The sequence below is a fragment of the Pezoporus flaviventris genome, unplaced genomic scaffold (assembly GCF_033815535.1).
Source record: "Pezoporus flaviventris isolate CSIRO_AGI_PZ_B2104156 unplaced genomic scaffold, CSIRO_AGI_Pfla_v1 ptg000007l, whole genome shotgun sequence".
Taxonomy (NCBI): Eukaryota; Metazoa; Chordata; class Aves; order Psittaciformes; family Psittacidae; genus Pezoporus; species Pezoporus flaviventris.
Window position 1 is genome coordinate 79,786,728 of NW_026892555.1, and position 20,175 is coordinate 79,806,902.

The 20,175-nt window shown below is 38.2% G+C and overlaps 1 protein-coding gene across 3 annotated transcripts in view; it reads right to left on the reverse strand.

Annotated features, from left to right (window-relative positions):
- Window positions 1-10,074: 10,074 nt before the first annotated feature.
- Window positions 10,075-20,175, reverse strand: part of CDH10 (cadherin 10) — a 94,541-nt gene continuing 84,440 nt past the window's right edge. For all 3 annotated transcript variants that reach the window (XM_061449269.1, XM_061449268.1, XM_061449270.1), the window contains exons 9-12: window positions 20,034-20,155; window positions 14,142-14,250; window positions 11,979-12,230; window positions 10,075-11,149 (exon numbers count right to left, since the gene is read on the reverse strand). In XM_061449269.1, coding sequence (XP_061305253.1) covers window positions 10,656-11,149; window positions 11,979-12,230; window positions 14,142-14,250; window positions 20,034-20,155 — 977 coding nt within the window. In that variant the 3' untranslated portion in view covers window positions 10,075-10,655. The remainder of the gene's footprint in view (window positions 11,150-11,978; window positions 12,231-14,141; window positions 14,251-20,033; window positions 20,156-20,175) is intronic.

A 20,175-nucleotide genomic window follows, 5' to 3' on the forward strand; every position in this document is an offset into this window, starting at 1 on the left:
AAGGCAAGCGCCATGTGCTTACCATGGTGGAAGCAACCACCGGGTGGCTGGAAACATACGCTGTGCCCCATGCCACTGCCCGGAACACTATCCTGGGCCTTGAGAAACAGATTTTGTGGCGATACAGCACCCCAGAGAGAATTGAGTCGGACAATGGGACTCATTTCCGGAATAACCTTATAGATATTTGGGCCAAAGAGCATGGCATTGAGTGGGTATATCACATCCCCTACCATGCACCAGCCTCTGGGAAAATCGAACGGTACAATGGGCTGTTAAAAACTATACTGAGAGCAATGGGTGGGGGAACTTTCAAGCATTGGGATACACACTTACCAAAGGCCACCTGGTTGGTCAACACCAGAGGATCTGCCAACAGGGCTGGCCCAGCCCAGTCAGAACTTTTACATATTGTAGAGGGGGACAAAGTTCCCGTGGTGCATATGAAGAATTTGCTGGGGAAGACAGTCTGGGTTATTCCTGCTTCAGGTAAAGGCAAACCCACTCGTGGGATTGCTTTTGCTCAGGGACCTGGATATACTTGGTGGGTAATGTGGGAAGATGGGGAATTCCGATGTATACCTCAAGGGGATTTGATTTTAGGGGAAAACAGCCAGTGAACTCAATTGTATGCTGTTGCCTTCTGTGTAATGCTTTTATAGCCCATCAGCTAGATGTCTCCAGGTCACCAGCGACTGGCCCTGACTTCCCTCCAGCCATCATCCCAACAGAGAATGAACTTTGAACATCATGGACCGAATGGACTCGGCAGCATTATAGGGATTGGTCCATGCACTAAGAAAATGATCTTTTCCTCTTGGTCTGTATGTATATGGATGTATATATATGGGAGAGCGATGGTGCATTGAAAATGTGAGATCTGAGCACGACGTGAATAGTATGGAATAAGGGGTGGATAATGTCCTGGGTTCAGCAGTAGCAGTCATGTTTTTTTTTCCTTTGTGGTAGCTGGTACAGTGCTGTGTTTTGACTTCCATCCTGAGAACAGTGTTGGTGAAGTCGGTGTTTTCAGTTGTTGCTAAGTGATGTTTACCCTGACCAAGGACTTTGTGAGGCTCATGCTCTGCCAGGAAGGAGGGGAAGTCGGGAGGAAGCAGAGACGGGGCGCCTGACCTGGGCTAGCCAGGGAGGTATTCCATACCACAGCACATCATGGCCAGGGTGGGGGGTGACTGGGAGTTACCCGGGAGGACAGGGGCTTCCGGGTGGAACTCGTTTTCTTGGCCGGTGGTATCGTATTCTCTTCCCTTGTTATTTTCCCTTATCATTGTTGTAGTTGATAGTAGTGGTGGTGATTTGTGTTGTACATTGGTTGCTGGACTGTTCTTGTCTCAACCCGTGGGAGTTGCGCATTTTTTCGATCCTCCTCCCTGTTCCTCCCGGAGTGGGGGAGAACCCCGGGGGGGGGGACGGGACGGTTGGACCTCAATTGTTGTCAGCTTGGCACCACTCACTGGGAGTGAGTGAACAAGTTACCTGACTGGGTTTAAACCACGACACCGACACACCCAGTCAGTTGCCAACACCTATAATAAATGCTTGGAGCAATGCAGAGATATTCCAGCTTCTGCAGCCAATGAGCAGGCTTCATTTGGAGCTCGGCTCAGATGCCTCTATACAAACGCCCATAGCATGGGGAGCAAACAAGAGGAATTAGAAATGTGTGCACGTCTACGGGGGTATGGTATAATAGGCATCACAGAAACGTGGTGGGATAGCTGCTATGACTGGAGTGTTGGAATGGAAGGTTACAGGCTTTTTAGAAAAGATAGGCCTGGCAGGCTGGGAGGGGGAGTTGCCCTTTAAGTTAGGGATAGGCTGGAGAGTATGGAACTCTGGGGACAGGTGAGCAGTTAAGAGAGAGTTTGTGGTTCAGGGTTAAAGGGAATATAGCTATGGGGGACATTACTGTTGGGATCTGTTACAGACCACCTGATCAAGAGGAATCTGTGGATGAAGCACTTTACAGACAGATAGGGACAGCCTCATGCTCGTAGGCCCTTGTTCTCATGGGTGACTTCAACCACCCTGACATCTGTTGGAGCAGCCCAGCACAAGCAATCCAGAAGGTTCCTCGTTTGTGTGGAAGACAACTTCCTTTTGCAAGTAATAGAGGAGCCGACAAGGAGAGGTGCCATGCTTGACCTTGTGCTCACCAATAGGGAAGGGCTCATTGGAAATGTGACGCTCCTGGGCAGCCTTGGTTGCAGCAATCATTTGAGATCCTCAGGACAGTGAGAAGAGCGTGCAGCAAGGTCACTGCCCTGGACTTCAAGAGAGGAGACTTTGGCCTCTTCAGGAACCTGCTTAGTAAGGTTCCATGGGATATAGCCCTAGAGGGCAGAGGGGCTCAAGACTGTTATAACAATATAATAATATAATATAACCCCCATTTTTAAGAAGGGGAAAAGGGATGACTCAGGGAATTACAGACTAGTCAGTCCCACCTCCGTGCCTGGCAAAATCTTGGAGCAGATTTTTCTGAAAGGAATGCTAAGGCACATGAAAACCAGCAAGGTGCTTGGTGACATCCAGCATGGCTTCACTAAGGGGAAATCCTGCCTGACCAATTTGGTGGCCTTCTATGATGGGGCTACAGAACTGATGGACAGGGATAGAGCAGTTGATGTCATCTACCTGGACTTGACACTGTCTCACACAACATCCCTCTCTCTAAATTGGAGAGATATCAATCTGATGGATGGACCACTTGGTGGATAAAGAACTGGCTGGATGGCCACACACAAACAGTTGTGGTCAATGGCTCAATGTCAGGCTGCAGACCAATAACGTGTGGCACCCCTCAGGGGTCGGTGTTGAGCCCGGTCTTGTTCAACATCTTCGTCAGTGACATGGACAGTGGGATTGAGTGCTTCCTCATCACGTTTGCCGATGACACCAAGCTGTGTGGTTCGGTTGATACGCTGGAGGAAAGGAATGCCATCCAGAGGGACCATGACACACTTGTAACATGGCCTGATGCCAACCTTATGAAGTTTAACCATGAGAAGTGCAAGGTCGTACACCTGGGTCAGAGCAATCCCAGGCACAGCTACAGGTTGAGCAGAGAAGTGATTCAGAGCAGCCCGGCGGAGAAGGACTTGGTGGTGTTGGTTGATGAGAAAATGAACATGAGCAGGCAGTGTGCGCTTGCAGCCCAGAAAGCCAACCGTATCCTGGGCTGCATCAAAAGCAGTGTGACCAGCATGTCCAAGGAGGTGATCCTGCCCCTCTACTCTGCTCTCATGAGACCTCACCTGGAGTATTGTGTGCAGTTCTGGTGTCCTCAACATAAAAAGAACATGGAGCTGTTGGAACAAGTCCAGAGGAGGGCCACGAGGATGATCAGGGGGCTGGAGCACCTCCTGTATGAAGATAGGCTGAGAAAATTGGGGCTGTTCAGCCTGGAGAAGAGAAGGCTGCATGGAGATCTCATAGCAGCCTTCCAGTGTCTGAAGGGGGTCTACAAGGATGCTGAAGAGGGACACTTTGCTAGGGACCGTAGTGATAGGACAAGGGGTAATGGATTAAAACTTAGGGAACGTTTAGTTTGGATATAAGGCAGAAATTCTTTCCTGTTAGGGTGGTGAGGCACTGGAATAGGTTGCCCAGGGAAGTTGTGAATGCTCCATCCCTGGCAGTGTTCAAGACCAGGTTGGACAGAGCCTTGGGTGGCATGGTTTAGTGGGAGGTGTCCATGCCCATGGCAGGGGGTTGGAACTAGATTATCTTGAGGTCCTTTCCAACCCTAACTATTCTATGATTCTATATAGCCACTACATTTTCTTTAAATGAATTTGTACTTTGGGCCCACTTATTTTAAAGTGCAAATACATTGAAGGCAAGATGTATTTAACTGAGTACAGTTAAAGTTTTTTTCTGTCAATACCACCTACTATTTTCCTGGTCTACTTTCTTCTTGATACTGTTAAAGCTTGTTCTGGAAAATTATCCCGCGATGATTCAGCAGCAGTTTCAATATAAAGAATGTCAGGGATTGCTGATCATTTGCATTCGGAATTATAGGGTGGGCATGAAGAATGTCATAAAATTTACAACATATGAGTCATTGTACCAGAAATCCAATGGTTAATAAAGCTCATTTTTAATGGTGATCAGTTGTGGATGTTTGAGAAAAATGAATGTATAAAGTAAGCATGTAGTAATACCTTTACACAAGTTACTCCTATGGTCACTTGCAATGTAAAATCACAGGGCTTCTTGTGTGGTTACAACTTGCATTGAAGAGCTTTTCAAACATTTCCTTTAACAGTTTTGTAATACAGTTAAGCAATAAGTATCTAAAAAATCTTGAAGTAAAAGTCCAAAGTTTTAGGTGTGTTTTGTGGCTGAGAAATGAACTTTTTGAACCTGGTGTTTGTTGGATGTTTATTAGATGCTGTTTAGTTTGTTATTAGTTGTTTGTTTATTAGATGATTGCTGTTACATTATTGAAAAACACAGCAGTAGATATATCATTCATATTTTCACAGATATTTGTCACATTTCTGTCATCTGAAGAATATTGACCTGGCTCATTGTAACTCACAAGCAAACCATTTTCTATTTTTGATCATCCCTTAACCTCATTTTTCTAGGTTTACAAAATCATGTCTGTGGTACAATGTGATAAGGACTGCAATAAAACCTTCAGTATAAGGACATGACAGACAGTAGCATAACAGTTTTTTGTTCTTTTCCTAATAATGCTTAGTATTTTATTTACTTTATACTGTGCTACGGTTTTCCCACAATTAAATATTATAACTACAATGTCTCATTTATGAATAACTATGTCCCATCACTACATCACTTCACATAAATTCATAATGATTTTATCTGCTAACTTACTGTCTAGTCATATATAGCTGCTATGTGTCACTTCAAATCTTAGGTCTGGCCCCTTTATTTATGGGTCCTAAATGTAATAATGATAACAAATAAACTTTCTTACCCCATTATTCACCTCCTTTTCCAGATCAGAAGATCAGATCATGAAGGATTCTGCTTTTAGCCTTCCTTTACTATGATTGTTGAATATGATCATTGCTTTTCTGTCTTTTGCCCAGATGAGGGCTTTCACTTTTATTCCATGGCAGCTTAATTTCTTTAGGAGTTTTGGTGAGATACCTTGTCAAACACCATTTGGATATTTAAGCAGACTATGAAATTTGGAATTTCCTCCTATACATGTGACTGCCATGCTTCATAGCAAGTCAATGATATTCCTGAAGGTGATGAAATCTTGTGACTTTCCTTGTGAACAATCAGATTACTATACTCTCTGGAAACCAGCCAAAATTACAAATGTTCATGACGTCTGTAATTTTTTTTACAATGATGACATTCATGAGGGGAGATGCATACTAGAGTTGTGCGTTTTAATTGAGTCATTCTTTATGCACCATTGTTAAATATACCGAAGATCCTCCATAAATTAAAGTTTGTCAACACTGTCATGACTTCCAAAATTTTTCAGGAGTAACTGATTACTTAATTTCTTGGATTTTCTATATTTTTTGTGACTGTACAGCTGAAAGTCACACTTGTCATCCTATAATATCTGTAACATAAAATATGCTTTCTAGATATAACTGTTGGCTTTCCTTTAACCTTTTAATGAATATTACACACTTAGAATGTGTTCTGTTTCCCCAAAAGGGATAAACAGAAGACAAGCTTGCTGAAAGTTTCCACACACAGTACCTAAACATGGGTGCGTGTATACTTAGAAAATATTTTTCTTCTAATGCTTAATCAATAATGAAATTACAGTTTTGCAAGCATTGATAGAAATGCTTACTAGTTTTTTTGCCAAATTCAAAATATATCTGATGCCTGGTTCATAGACAGAAATCAAAGAAAGAGTATTTGACATATATCTTTTCAGAGAATTGTTTATTGAGGTTGACATCAACTTAAAGACAATGAAGTTTTCTCAAAAGTTAAATGTTTGGTTTGAAATATTTTAAAAAAGTTCACATTCAGAAAAATACAGTTTAAAAATTATATTTTTATTTAATAGTTATTACATCCCCTTAAAATGAAACAAAATAAAAATAAAAAAAAATTCTTATCTCCGACTTCTTGTATTTATTGGTTCCCTTGTTGTTATTACTGTATTTCACATCTTTATTTATGTGAAATGTGTCTTTTCAGCCAGTTCAAGCATATTCAAATAGAGTTTGAATAAGCTTCTAAAAAAACTGGAGTGGCAATAGAGAAGCCCATTGTTGGAAAAAAAATGTATTCACGTGTCTCCTTATATTTGCTATTATCTCATTTTGTTTACTATTTACATAATGGTTTTTGACATAATAGATAAGGCTGTTATGAACAAGAGAAATTGTTTTAGCTTGAAGATCTGCTCATCTTGCTGTAAACAGATTACTGTTGGTGATTTCTGTGCTGTTTACATGAGTTTTATAGTGATAACACCATGTTTAAAGGCTTCTGAGAACTTTGATAGTCAGAACTCTAGATCACTCATTTGACAAAAAGTAAGGAAGCCTAAACTCTTTATTTGATATGCTTGTGCCAGATAATACTATCAACTAGCTTCCAAAGAAGTTCATTCATTTGTATTTTGAATAGTTAGTGATGGGCCAAAATAGTTGCTTTTTCCCAAATGTTGGATAAACCTAGAACACCGTAAAAAAATTCATTTCTGTTAGAATAAAGGCAAATCAGTTTGAAACAAACTGGGACAGTGACTGGATTCACCTCCATTGTTCATGAGTAGCATAGTGAGCAGCTCCGTAGCCCTTAACAGGTATTTTTGTAGTTACTCCAGTAGGATCAAATTATAAGAGGTTTCAAGGAGAATAAGATGGTAAATTTGGTTCTTTTTTCTTCGATCTTTGTGTGTTAGGTGGCAGTAATGTAATTGCTGAACAGTTTGGCCTGGGAATACTATTGCATGTGGTCAGCGAAAAAAATGGTGGAAATTTGACACCTTGTAACTAAATGAGTGAAAAATATATACAGGACTATCAACTGGTGGATATTACCCAATGATGTTCAATATGTGGATTTTCTTGATTTAGGTGCCTATTTTATTTCTTTTTTTTTTTTTTTTTAAAGTCTGTTTTAACAGTTCGTATGATTAACCTTTACCCTGAAGGCCCTATGAAGTATCATTATTTTCGTTGTTAACATAAGATTTTGTACGCACCTCCTTTGACAAAATTCTTTCTTGGGAAAGAAAAAAAAAAAGAAAAAAGAATTTCCAATAGATTCTAAGAACGCTAAAAATGTAGGGTGTCCAGCTGCAGTAGTTTTGATATGTTTCTGAATTCATAAGGTCTGTCTCATAAATCATTTGTAACTTCCACCTGAAATGCAATATTAATGTATTTTCTCATTATTTGGTGTGGTCCTGTGGTATTTTTGTCATAAGAATGCACAGAAAAGTCATTCAGACTAAACAGCACTAGAGTCTGGCTTACTGCACATTGTTGCATTTTGTTCAGTTTCACAGAATTTCACATGGCAGGGCTTAGCGGGTACTACTTGGGAAGCAGGTGTCCTATTTTACATTTTCTCCAATTTGAAATTCTGGGAGTTTTACTTTCCAATTGCTTACTATTGAAAGGGTTCTAAGAAAGACATTGAGAGAGTGTCATTGACTCCTTTCTTCTACCTTTCCATGACATCTGATCCTCATGACTTTTATCTTTTAAGATACGGCCTTACGTTTGACTAAGCTGTTGTGACTCATCTCTATCATGTAAAAGCATGGAGAACATTGTGGACTATTCTGTGACTGTATATAATATTAAGAACTGGACTCAGTTGCTTAAAAGATCTAGTTCCTAAAATAAATTAGATATAAGAATGAATTATGACTTCCTGAATGTTTTTCTGTGATTTGTCTGCACAGGTGACTGCATATTCCTATGCCCACTTTTACTAGACTGAGGTATTTGCACAGTAAAAAGCTATATATTTGCACAATGAAATACTATTTGCACAGTAACATGTATGTATAGTGCTGAAATTTATGTTTTTTCCTTCTCCTACAACATACTGGGAAATAAAACTCCAAGAATATGGCAAGGGGTAAAAACAAATTTTCATTTATACTATTTATATAATGATTTTAGTTGTATGTTTATATGTTGTTATATAGTTCCACAATATATAATACTATTTTATTGAATAATGCATTCAGGATTAAATTTTAAATACTAGGTTTAGATTGTGCTGAATGATTACTTTCTTAAAAGTAGTGATAGATAAGTATTCCATGGTTATTATTCAAAAAGAAGTACTGTAATGCAAATCAAAATGATAGTCTTATTTGACGTTTGCTGATATGTTTCAGGAGTGACAGCGATGTGTGCATTTTTTTTTTCTTTCTGGAAACAAAACAGAGATTCTTACCGAGTTATATTTCAATGTGTTGGCTGGGCTTGTTTAACCAAAATCTTGTTCTAAACAAAGAGGTAAATCCCAGGTTTTTAAAATAATTTCAAAATAGGCTGTATTACAGCGTGTTTTATCTTCAGTCCTAATACATACCCAGTTAAATATGTAGCATGTCAATTGTCTCAGTGTTACTGCAGGCAGCAAACACTACTGGAAGTGTGCCTTTTGCCTATTTATGTGTTTAATAGATGAATTTTCTTCATTTGTTTCTATTACATGCTGTTGAATGACAAATGGAGATTAGGAAGGAAGAAAGAATTAGGTCCCTTTCACTAGATAATCATAGAGAAGATCAGCTGCTTGTACGGCCTGTAAGAGTTTTACAAAGCTTTGTAATGCTGATTATCTAAGAAGTTTTTTAATATTCTCAGAATTATTTTCTTTTCAGATATATAAAAATTACTTGGTTAATGAAAGTATTATTGGGTGAAATCAAGAAAAATCCATAATCTTCATAGGTTTTTAATAGATCAAATAGTTTAACTTGATATCAAGTCAATAAAAGTTTGGTCTCCACTGCATCAAAATAGCTTTCATAATGGCACTGCGTTCAGCTTTCAACTTCATTGGATTTAATCAGTCCATTAAGGAGAAGAAATATCTCATCAAATAAGAATGCAGCATTGAATTTTTGGAGGGACTAATATGTTTTCAGTATATGTTGATTTTATGCTAGTAAGAAGTTAAGAGAGACAGAGAAGGGATGATACTTTAGATACACTTCTACAATAAAAAAGTAAATAAGACTGTATACCATCCTGCTTTTCCTCTGAAATTATTTCATCTGAGAAATGTTTCAGAAATGCTGTGCTTGTTTACCAAATAGATTTGCATAATATAATGATTGAAAGAAAAAAGAGACATCTTCAAATGTCTTGGGATACCTACTTTGTTTTGTGATAGCTAAAGTATGATTTCTGCTACGGTTGGTTAGTTACTCCAGTTTCTTTTCAGTAGACTTTTCCCAGCTATCAGAAAACTCAGTAAACTGGGGGGGGGCAGGGGTGGGGGGTGTGAATGTGTGTGCCCGCTATTTTTTTCTGACACTTTGTCAGCCTTCAGCCTGATGGCTTTAAAGGAAGTTAGTTTACCCTCAGATGGCTGCCAGACAACACATGTTTTTTTGTCATCAAATGATTTGTCTTTGGGAAAGGCTAGTGCTTAAAAATGTTTAAGTACCTTTTTAGACTTTATCCACTGAAGTTACAGATCACCTCTGGTGATATAATTATGATTCAAAATGGAGAACTATAGAACAAATAAACTCAGTATTTTAGATGAATTTTCTGTGTTTGGTGGACTACCTGTACCAGCATGTCTTTACAATAAAGTAATTCCAGTTGAGACAATTTCGTTCATCTTTCTAGAAAAGAATATCATTAGTTCAGCTCAAAAATAAAAAAATTTCCTTTAAAATGGCAAATGTAGAAAGTAGAACTTTTGAGCAAGCAAATAGGTCTGTAACTTGGTCCTCTCCCAGTGAACACAAGCACTTCAGACTGTTTTAAATGTATGGAGAATACTGCAGCATAGAAGTACTGTTGGCTATGCTGTCATTGGAGAAATTTCATGTTCTCTTCAAGCCTAGAATTCATGGCCAGAACAGGCAGGCAAGCATCAACATAGTTGTAAAAACTGGTTTATTTCTTAAAAATAAATACAAAAATATAAATATAAAACATTGGCAGATAGAATTTGATGAAATGAAGTTGCACAAACTTTTTTTTTAAACCAGCTGCATATTACACTTATTAACACCACATGTACATTTTGTTTTAATTTTAATGTACAGAACAGGACATACTGGGCTTTTTCTTCTTTGCCATCTTAAAAGCTGCACTTGCAAGGATAGGACATGTACCTAACAGAAGCGGCTTGTACATGAGGTTGCTGAAGGGATTATCACCCTGTTCAAAATTTTGAAGGTAAGATATTACTTATTTTACTTACTAAAATGAACAACACTGAATTCCATAGCTTTGGCTCTTGGAAGGTGGTTAAATAAAATGCTGTCTATATTCCAAGTGGCATCCTACTAGAAAGAATGAATGACATTAATGGACAAATTTTAAAACAAATTTTAAAAGGAAACCATTGTGCTGAGTGGCAGGAAAATATTCCTGGATATTAAATACTGTTGAGTGCAGAAGGTGTCTGTAAAATTACTTCCACTCAAAGGAAACAAAAATGTAGCCTACTGTAGGTTAAGAAGTGTCTTTGTCACTTTCTCCTCCACCATACATTTCAGCTAGCTTATTAAACCGAGGGCCCCATTCTCGCAGGTAATCATAGTTTTGGTCTCCTTCAGTAGTAGCTGACTCTAAGGAGCTCAAGGATTCAGCTATTGAATCATTCCCTTCATAGGCATAGGTTGCAAGCGAGTCATACGGTGGAGCAGAAGGATCAGTATCATGCTCTTTTAGCCTTTGGTTAATGAAATCTCGGACATCTGTATTATCTGGTGCTGAAGGAGTCCTCCGTGGTATAAATAATGTTTCAGGGATAATGTCTCTTCGAAGCTTCTTATCCTCGATAGCTGCAGGATTCCTCAGTGTACCAATATCAAAGGCTTGGGTGTCTTCCTCTCCACCGCCTTCATCATTATAACTCACAATGTTGTCTCTGATGTCCTCTTTAGAGAGGATCAAAGGCTCCTTCTTTCGTTGCCTCTTCAGAGCAGCAAACAGCACCACAATAACTTAGAGAGAAACAAAGAATGGGTAAAGATCTCTCTAACAGTTAGTAGCAAATCCACTGGGTACAAGAGCTATATTTCACCAGTTCATTTCTGTCTAATAAATGGATAGACACATCCATCTGTACTATGGTAGCACATTAAGGTCTATATCAAAAATTGGTATTTTGACACACATTGTGTGCTCTGTTTCACAGAACCATAAGCTTGTCTACATGTTCCTTCTGTAACTTCAATGAGTTTTAAAATAACCAGGACTATTCTGAAGATCTTTTCCCCTTTTGTTAATCTCAAAGTATACTGTTAAAAACTGATCTGAGGTGAATTATACATCATTATGTGATATTCTAAAACCCACAAAATGGATGTTTTACAAAATTTAATTTTTTTTTTTACTACAGCTGGATAGGCAGTGCTTTAATCTAGTAAAAATATTATTTACAGGCATCTTCTGTTTGAAATATATACTGCATGCTGACTTCATATAATTATTTAAATAAAAAAGAGACATTCCCTCAAAAATTATTAAAATGAAAGACATGAATTTTGATTATGTTATTCCTTTTCTCTGATCATTTTTGGACAACTAGATGAAAGAACAACAATATGCTTCTGGGTTCACACGGATAGTTTTAACAGTCTGGAACTGGAATTCTTATTTACAATGCCCAATTCACAGACAAACAGATTATTTTTTCTTTTTCCTTCAAGTTGCAATTAAATTCTTCTTACAAAATCCATGATTATTAATTTTCACAACCTGCAGCTCTGTAAAATGAATCAGGCCTGAAGCATCTGTTCATGGCAGAAAGGATGCCTTTCTTTTTCTTACCTAGCAGGATAATAATGCAGAGGAGAATGGCAACCAGTGCCCCTGTGCTGAGTCCAGCAGGGAGAAGCAAGGCCTCAGCATTGCAGGACTGCATGTTCCCCCGGCTGTCGCAGGCACACACTCGAATGGTCAGCGTGCCAGTGCTGCTCTGGATTGGGTAATCGTTGTCCGATATCACCACTGGTAGAAGGTAAGTACTTATTTCATGTCGACTAAAGCCATTCCTTCTTGTCAAAATTCTGGCAGTGTTATCTAGATTGATTGAAATATACTGTTGTAGAGTATATGAATATAAAATGCATATTTACAGTACATGCAAACCATCATATTTTACACAATTGGTACTATTTTGAAACTGTTCCTGATATCTCTTTTCCTAACAACATTTCCACTTGATCAGAAAGCTACTTATAACTTTATATGTACATCTGGCTTGCTCCTCTGTGCCTCTGCACCAGCTTTGAGTGTGATTTGAAGAGGATTTCTCAAAGCTTAAAATGTTTTATATATTAATGCATCCAGTGCAGGACACAGTTCCAGTTCAGGGCTGAATTCCTGAAATGAAGTGGACAACTGAGAAAAAATAACCTTCCACTTCACACTGTTCAACATGAACTCTGTTCTGAAAGATTGTTTCTATGGATCTTCTCTGACAACACCCACAGGAAAGCTAGCTGCAAACTCAGTATGAGATTTTCCACACCAAAACACTTTCAACATACTGTAGAACAACGAATTATGTACCTTAGCATGTGGAGTATATTTTTGGGGGGTAAAAATTGTTTTAGGAGTTCAGAAAATGTGAAAGACGGTAAGTATTCCTACACCATTTCGAGAAGTGAATTTACTGATCTCTATTTGCAGCATACAAATCTTAATTGCATGCAGTATACTTCAGTATCAAAAGCTGTTCACTGAGGGGCCAGAAGGCAGGAAAGGAAGAGAAGGAATGAACAATAGGGAGAGACTAGTTCTTCTAGGGCCACGACACTAGAGTGTGAGCCAGCACCTGAATTGTTAACTTTTTAGTCCAAAAGAGAGAAAATACATATTATCTTAATTAGAAGGAAAAATTAATTTTCATCATACTTGTGGATCTCTTGAGGTAAGTCATTAGCTACCCTGCCAGCCAACTTCAGGCTGGATTAAAGCAATCCATGTGCGAAAAGAATTACAGATAGGAAAGAAATAGCTAGGTCTGTACCTCTATACACTCAGGACCTATGCAGCTTTATTTAAAATGTGATTTTTTTTTTTCCCCCTAGTTTCCACAATGTGAAGCACAAAGTTTTCCTTTACTGCATACTTCATTGGTTTGGGGTATTTATTTTCACTCAACATCAAAAACTGTGTCTGACATCTTTAAATTACTGTTGCTGGGGATTTTAGAAAGTACCCAAACTATTTTGATCCTTCATTTTCCCTACTGTTAGAATTTTTTTCTGCTGTTGTTTGCAGCCTGTTATTTCCTGAAATCTTCATTAGCAATAGAGTACTGCTCCTACCACCTTTATGCCTCTAAGACATATGAAGGCCAATACCATGTCCTCCCTCATTTATTTCTTCTGTAATCTAGAGCCCTCTCAGTTAGTCATACTGATAATGAAGGACAAAATGGGTGCATAGTTCCACTCCCCCAACAGAACCTTCTGAAAATTTTCTCTGATAAAGAAAGATTGACAAAGGATCAAAAGAAAAGCCAAAGTGTCTATGTGCTCAGAACCATTCTTTTCATTAATGGTCACAAAGAAGAAAAACAAAGACTGTGGAAATCAGAACTATGCAACAGAAGGCTGAAGAGAAAAACCTGAACTTGCCAGCTGAAGCCATTTTTGAAATCTTTTTGACTCCTTTGGTCAAGCATTTCATCTGGCTCTTCACACTAAACCAACACTTTTACTGATTTTCTTTACAACTTCTTTTATCACATTTTTGCCATTCTAATTTGTGCCACGTTAATTTTTGCCTCCCTTACACAGATAAAAATGTAGAAATGCACACGTCCCAAACCACAGACATTCACACAGAATTATTATTATTGCTAGCAGCAGCCTTAACAGCTTTTCTATATATTGACAGAAATCAAAAGCAGATACGCACTCCAGGAATGCATGCCAGAGAGTAAAAATAAAACTCTTTCTGTGAAACAGGCATGAATTTTACCTTCATTATCCTGAACAGTGAAGTTAGGGTTAACAGCAGCTAAACTGAAGAAAAATTTTTGTCCACCAACAGGGTCATCTTTGTCTACTGCACTTATGGTTTGAATAAGCTGCAGGGGAAAAAAAGCAAGCAAACAAACAACAAAAAGCCCAACTACAACTAGGTTTTTGACACAGCTGTATGATTAAGAAGACTTGAAGTGTCAGACAACTTCATATTCAGGCTATACACATACTGACTTAACACTTAATCTGTAGGTCATATTAACTGAACAAATGTTAAACAAGTGTACATAAAAACAAGATTTTTCTATTTATTAGTATACCAAAATACCCCAGTAAGATTCCTGAGCAGAAAAATGCTAGTTGGATTATATACATTTTGACTCTTGTAAAACATTGTAGCAGACTCTACAGATGCACCACCTCAGAGTGGAATGAAATTCTGATGTCACAATTCTCAGAGTAAGATGGATCAGTTCAGATCAATACTTGGACAGATTGATTTCTGCAATGACTACAAAAAAGTTTGGGTATTTAGGGGGAAGTAATGGCAAGCCCTTTACCAGCATGTATGTGTCAGGGTGTGCATGTGTGTGTGTGTGTAGAACATATGTGTGTCTTTTCACTGAAGTTTCTATCAGAATGTCCTTTCCCAAACAAAATGCATTGTTTTACAAATTTATTGCTTTATTTCAGAGTGGTTTATTTTTATACCATAGCAATAAAAACTGTACCTATGGCTGAATTTTTGTAGAAGCAGGCATGAATATCCAGTTATGTTCCTACGTTTAACTTGTAGAAAATAGGTTGACCTTTAGCATAGATAATTTTTATTATTAATTTCTAATCCATTATTTTAAATTGCAGTTTTGTCAATCGTGGAATTACATCCGATTTCTGACACTACTTATTCCCTGTGTCATAGTTGTTAAACCCTGTTTGTTTTTCCTCTTCCAGTTCTTCCAAATGCAGCCACTTCTCAGTATCATAGCTTTTGTCAGGGCTGATCGTTTTTAACATCAATAATTGCAATGTACTCCTGTTTGCCTTAAAAATGCATTATTAACTCCCAACTTCTTTCTGTGCATCCAGAATACACCAACAAATTTCTTCATGAGGCAAGAGCTGGATTTCTCTTAATACAGCTGCTTGCTTGCTTTCTCAACTGGAGTTTTGTCTTTCTCTAGATTCGTTTTCTCATATAAACATCTAATAACTTAGTTAACAAAAAAAATCCCAGATAATACAAGCAAAGAATACTACTTGGGTTTAAGTAAAGAACCTTTTAACTATTTAGTGAGCAAATAGCAAATAAATATTTAGAGGGTTTTGCGAAATTAAGTCAAGAAAACAGTAGTCCATTTTACTTCGTAACTGAAGACCATGAATGCAGTCACTGAAAATCAACTATTGCACTTCTGAGTGTCCATACAATTTAAAAAGAGCATGTAGAATTTTTTTTGTAGCCTAAAATCTTTTACAGTTTAGAGGGATTGTTCACCTAGTATGGCACTGCCAATCACTATCCCTTTTCAGAACAACAGACAGAAAGAAAAGAACTCATATTAATTCTTCCATCCCTCACTTGTTGTAGCAATTAAAGTGCTCTGGGAACGTGTCTGTTCAAATAATGATCATGTTTAACCTTATGAAATAATTTTGAGGCAAATTCATCTAACTTGCTTGCATTGGGGATTAAAAAAGCTTGTGTTTTCTGTTGCAAGCATCATTTAGATATGAAAATGTAAGGATAATTAAAAAATGCCAGCAAACATTTGGTTGACTAAATATTACACAGTGTCAGTTTATTTGCTGATACATTTCATTAAAAGACAAAGTTTTAAGGATGATCTTAGTGAAAATGTTTAGATACATTGTGACATTTACAGCACCTCTAAATTGTAAAATACATCACAAACAAAAGCATTATTTGCTTTGCTATTCGCAATTAGAACCTAAACTTTAAAATGCAAATTTATTTTGCAAATGAGGATATTACTGGAATTTCGCACTGGAACTGCATTGCTAGCTCCTTTTCAAATAAGGCCACGTACACATTCCAACAGAGCAAGTACTCATCTGTTTGAGTATGGCTAGTTCTCCTTGCAGTGTCACTGGTGCACTCGAGTTCCTCCTGTATGTCATCACAAGGAACACGCTATTCACCAGATTGGGAGCTCAGTGTTGGTGAAGTTTATTTAAGGGTTGGCCTTTGGTCTTTGGAGTGAGCAGCACCTTTCTGTTAACTTTTTGAAGCACTGCATGGTCACTTGTGCACTTTCAAGGCCTGTACATGAAGCAAGCTTCAGACAACACATACAAACACAACATAAAAACGAGCAAGAGGGAAAACAAATTCCTCTTGCATTGCTGAGAAATAATAAAAGTAGAGATGTAGTCAATTATATAGGTTATTTTGGTGAATTTTTTTGCTAGCCTACTCCATCTTTCCTGAAAACAATTACAGCAGCATCACAGATTTGGGTATCCTAAGGTATCTTTGACTTCCTGATAGTTGAGCAAAAAAGAGTTATCACGGCTTCTGTTTAAGAGAAGGTTGAGGTCTGGAATCTGGATTTTTCTTAAATTTTTTAAAAATTTTTTTTAGGTTTTTTTTTTTTTTTTTTCTTCAAAATAGCTCTATTTGTTTTACTTATTTTCTCCACTCCCCTTTATTTCACTGCTTCTGATCAAAACGAAGGAGACAATGAGCATCCCATTGTGGTACAGGAAATGCAGACAGTAAACTCTGCCTTAAAGGTCGTCTACAACACAGTGTTAGAGTAGGACAAAGTGGTGAACAACCAAAGGGAAGTAAAGAAAACTAACCAGTTTCCCATTTAAACGTCACAACATACTTGCATCAGGTGCAGGTGCCCATATGCTGTCAGCACCAGCAGCACCGAGGCCCTGCCCCGGCGTCCCCTGTGCGTAGTGGCCGGCGCTGCCGGGTGCCAGACACAGCCGGTCCCAGCCGGCTCCAGCGGCCCCACCGCAGGACAGAGCTGAGCCCCTCAGCCATGGCCGGGTGCCTCGGGAAAAGCCTGGGTAAGGAAGGGCAAACGGTGCCCGGCAGCCAGGGCTGAGGGGAACCGGGTGAGAAACAGCCCTGCGAGCCCCGAGGGCAGAGCGGGAGGAGGGCAGGAGGGGCTCCGGGCGCCAGGGAGAGATGCCCCTGCGGCACCGGGAAAGACCCCGGTGGGGCGGGGGTTTCCCTGCAGCTCTGGAGAGGACCACATGCTGCAGATTTATCCTGAAGGAGTGCAGCCTATGGGGAATACCCACAGTGGAGTTGGGAAAAGTGTGAGGAAGAAGAAGCGTCACAGGAGGTTGAGGATTCAGCAGCTGTTGTCTTTCTTTCTTGGTCGAGTGGCTGGGTGGGCACCTAGCTGCTGTCCAAGGTCAACTCATGCATTCTTTTTCTTTTGGCAGGTCATTTACAAAGGGAGAAGAAAGGGCCCGTCTTCTGACCATTACTATAGTGAAAATGAGTATGTAGAAAAAACATTCTCAGCTTCCATGTACAGTCTCTCTAAAGCAGGGCTGAATTCTGTTTTCTACACTGATTCCTTTTACCTTAAAGAATCTTTGAAGTTGGCTGCTGAGCTGCCAGACGTGTGGCAGCTGGGAGCTGACAAAACCAGTGGGAATCCATCTGCCCAGATGCCCAGGTCTTAACTCTTTTCACCTAGGGGTGGAGGACAGCTGAACTTATTTGTATACAGGGCCATAGCAGTCCAGGAATTTCTCTCCTTTTTTCCCCTCAGCTCCTATTGAGTCAGCCTTGTACAGTTCCCATGGATGTCTGTGTCCCTTTATGCCATCACACCAAGGGTGTTCTCTTTTTTGGGGGGTCAAAAGAACAACCACCATTAAAATGAGACACATCCCTATATATTATAGTGTGTGTCTATATATGTGTATATATATGTGTATATTCTATATACACATCTATACAAATTAACTAAATGGAAATTTCAAGGGAAAATGAAACTGGAAAACTATAATACTCAGTAAAATGTTTGTCAGTGGGAGACAAGAAATATTTAAATGAATACCACAGAATTCATGAATGGTGAAATATTGTAATAGTTTCAGTGATCTAACAGAAGATTTCAATTAGTTCATAGATCAAACATGATTATGAAAAGGTGAAAGGAAAAAAAGTTAGCATAAATATGGGAGGAATAAACTTAGAGCACCATGTTCAGTATGGATTGGTTAGATTCAATCTCAGGACAGCCTGAATTCCAAAATAACAAGTCTAATTTATGATCTTCCAGTAAGCAAGAAGAAGAATATAATTACATTCAAATGGACTATTCATGTTATCTTGCATTGCAATTCTTTCTTTTCCTGTGGATTTTTTTTTTTTAAATCACTTGCAACTTAGGTTTTCTTTAGTAAAAAAAAAGAAGTTTATAGGCCTTTTAGTAGACTTGCCACTTTTTTCCTGATAAAGGAGACACTTCTGAGGTCTGTAACAATTTGAATAAACATTTATGGATACATAAAACTTACTCAGCTTTTCATTTTAGCTTAAATGATTGTTGAGCGTTATTTAAACTTTTTAACAGACAGCTTTTTCTGAATGCAAAAAGAAAACCAGTGGAATGCAAAAATAACTTTTATATTCTAAATTATACTGATCTGAATATTCTGGATAGCTCAGAAAAAATAGAGTTCCTCAAAACATGTTTATATGATAATATAATTGTTCTAGTGAACATTTTCTGTTCCCTCTATAGTCAGTCACCTGGACAGAGTAAGATTTGTGGATTAATGCATTTATTTCTTTTACCCAGAATTCTTTTCATGAAACTGGAAGAGGAAAATTCAGTGCTTTTAATTTTCCAATTCTTAATCCGTATCTCATATTGAAAATTATTACATGTTATTTTAGAATTTATAGAAGACATTGCAACTGTCAAAAGTTCTATATGTTTAGCCACTGATTTCTGTTCACCTAACAGCTTGAATTCTCTTGTAACTGTCATGCCAGACAAATGCCCTTGCTTAGTACCATTATATATCTTATGCTTTATAAATTTGGGCCTGTTCTAATTTCCCGCTGATATTACTTTAGAAAGAAGAATGGCAACCTGAATGTAAAATTCGTAATACAACCTGAATGCCACACCTGTAGGACTTAGAGAATTAAGATAAGCTGGCGCTTCTCCCACATTCTGTTCAAAGGTGCTGAAATGATTGCACTGAGGTGCTACTGCTGCCATTTTAAGGGATTTATTATTGGCTGACTGTACCCTTGGACATGCGGTGCTGTAATAGGAAAAAAGTTTTTTAACCGTTCTAATAAGCAGCTGCCTATTAGGAGCTAGATAATAAGCAGTTCAGCCATTACACTTAAGCTGAAGTACACATTCTGTATCCTCTAAGAGGCAAAACAAAGTATTATGTTACCAGTTCAGAAAAATGTATGTTTTCACAAGTTTTTGGTGCTATAATAAAAGATGTCTAACATAAAAAAAAACGTGTGACAGATGTATGTAATCACCATCAGGATGGACTGAAATACATCTGAAATATGTTATTTGATAGTTTTTAAAAATATAACGGAAACATTTTGTAGTTGCATGTAACATCTTACTTGGTGAAGATAATAGCAAAACTAATTATGACCATGTCTCTTGGATATACCTATAACCCTACAGTAGTATAGGGTTAGCTAAACTAAAGTGGTAATTCACACACAGATGCTGTTGTAATATATTGATATTTCACTCTAAGCTTCACCTACAAAGCTACTTTGCTTTCATTTTTAACATTTCAAAAGCTATTTCAGACATGATTCCTCGCAGGTGACAGGCATGATCTACAATTAAGTGCCATAGCAAAACTGGAAAATGGGAAGTGTTTATCAAAGGCATACCTGTCCAGCTCTCGCATTTTCACAGACAAAAGTATCATAGAATACTGCAAACTGTGGGGCATTGTCATTAACATCCAAAATTCTTACATAGACAGGAACACGGGTGGCATCTTTGGGGTTGTCTGACAGAAGAGAAAAAAAA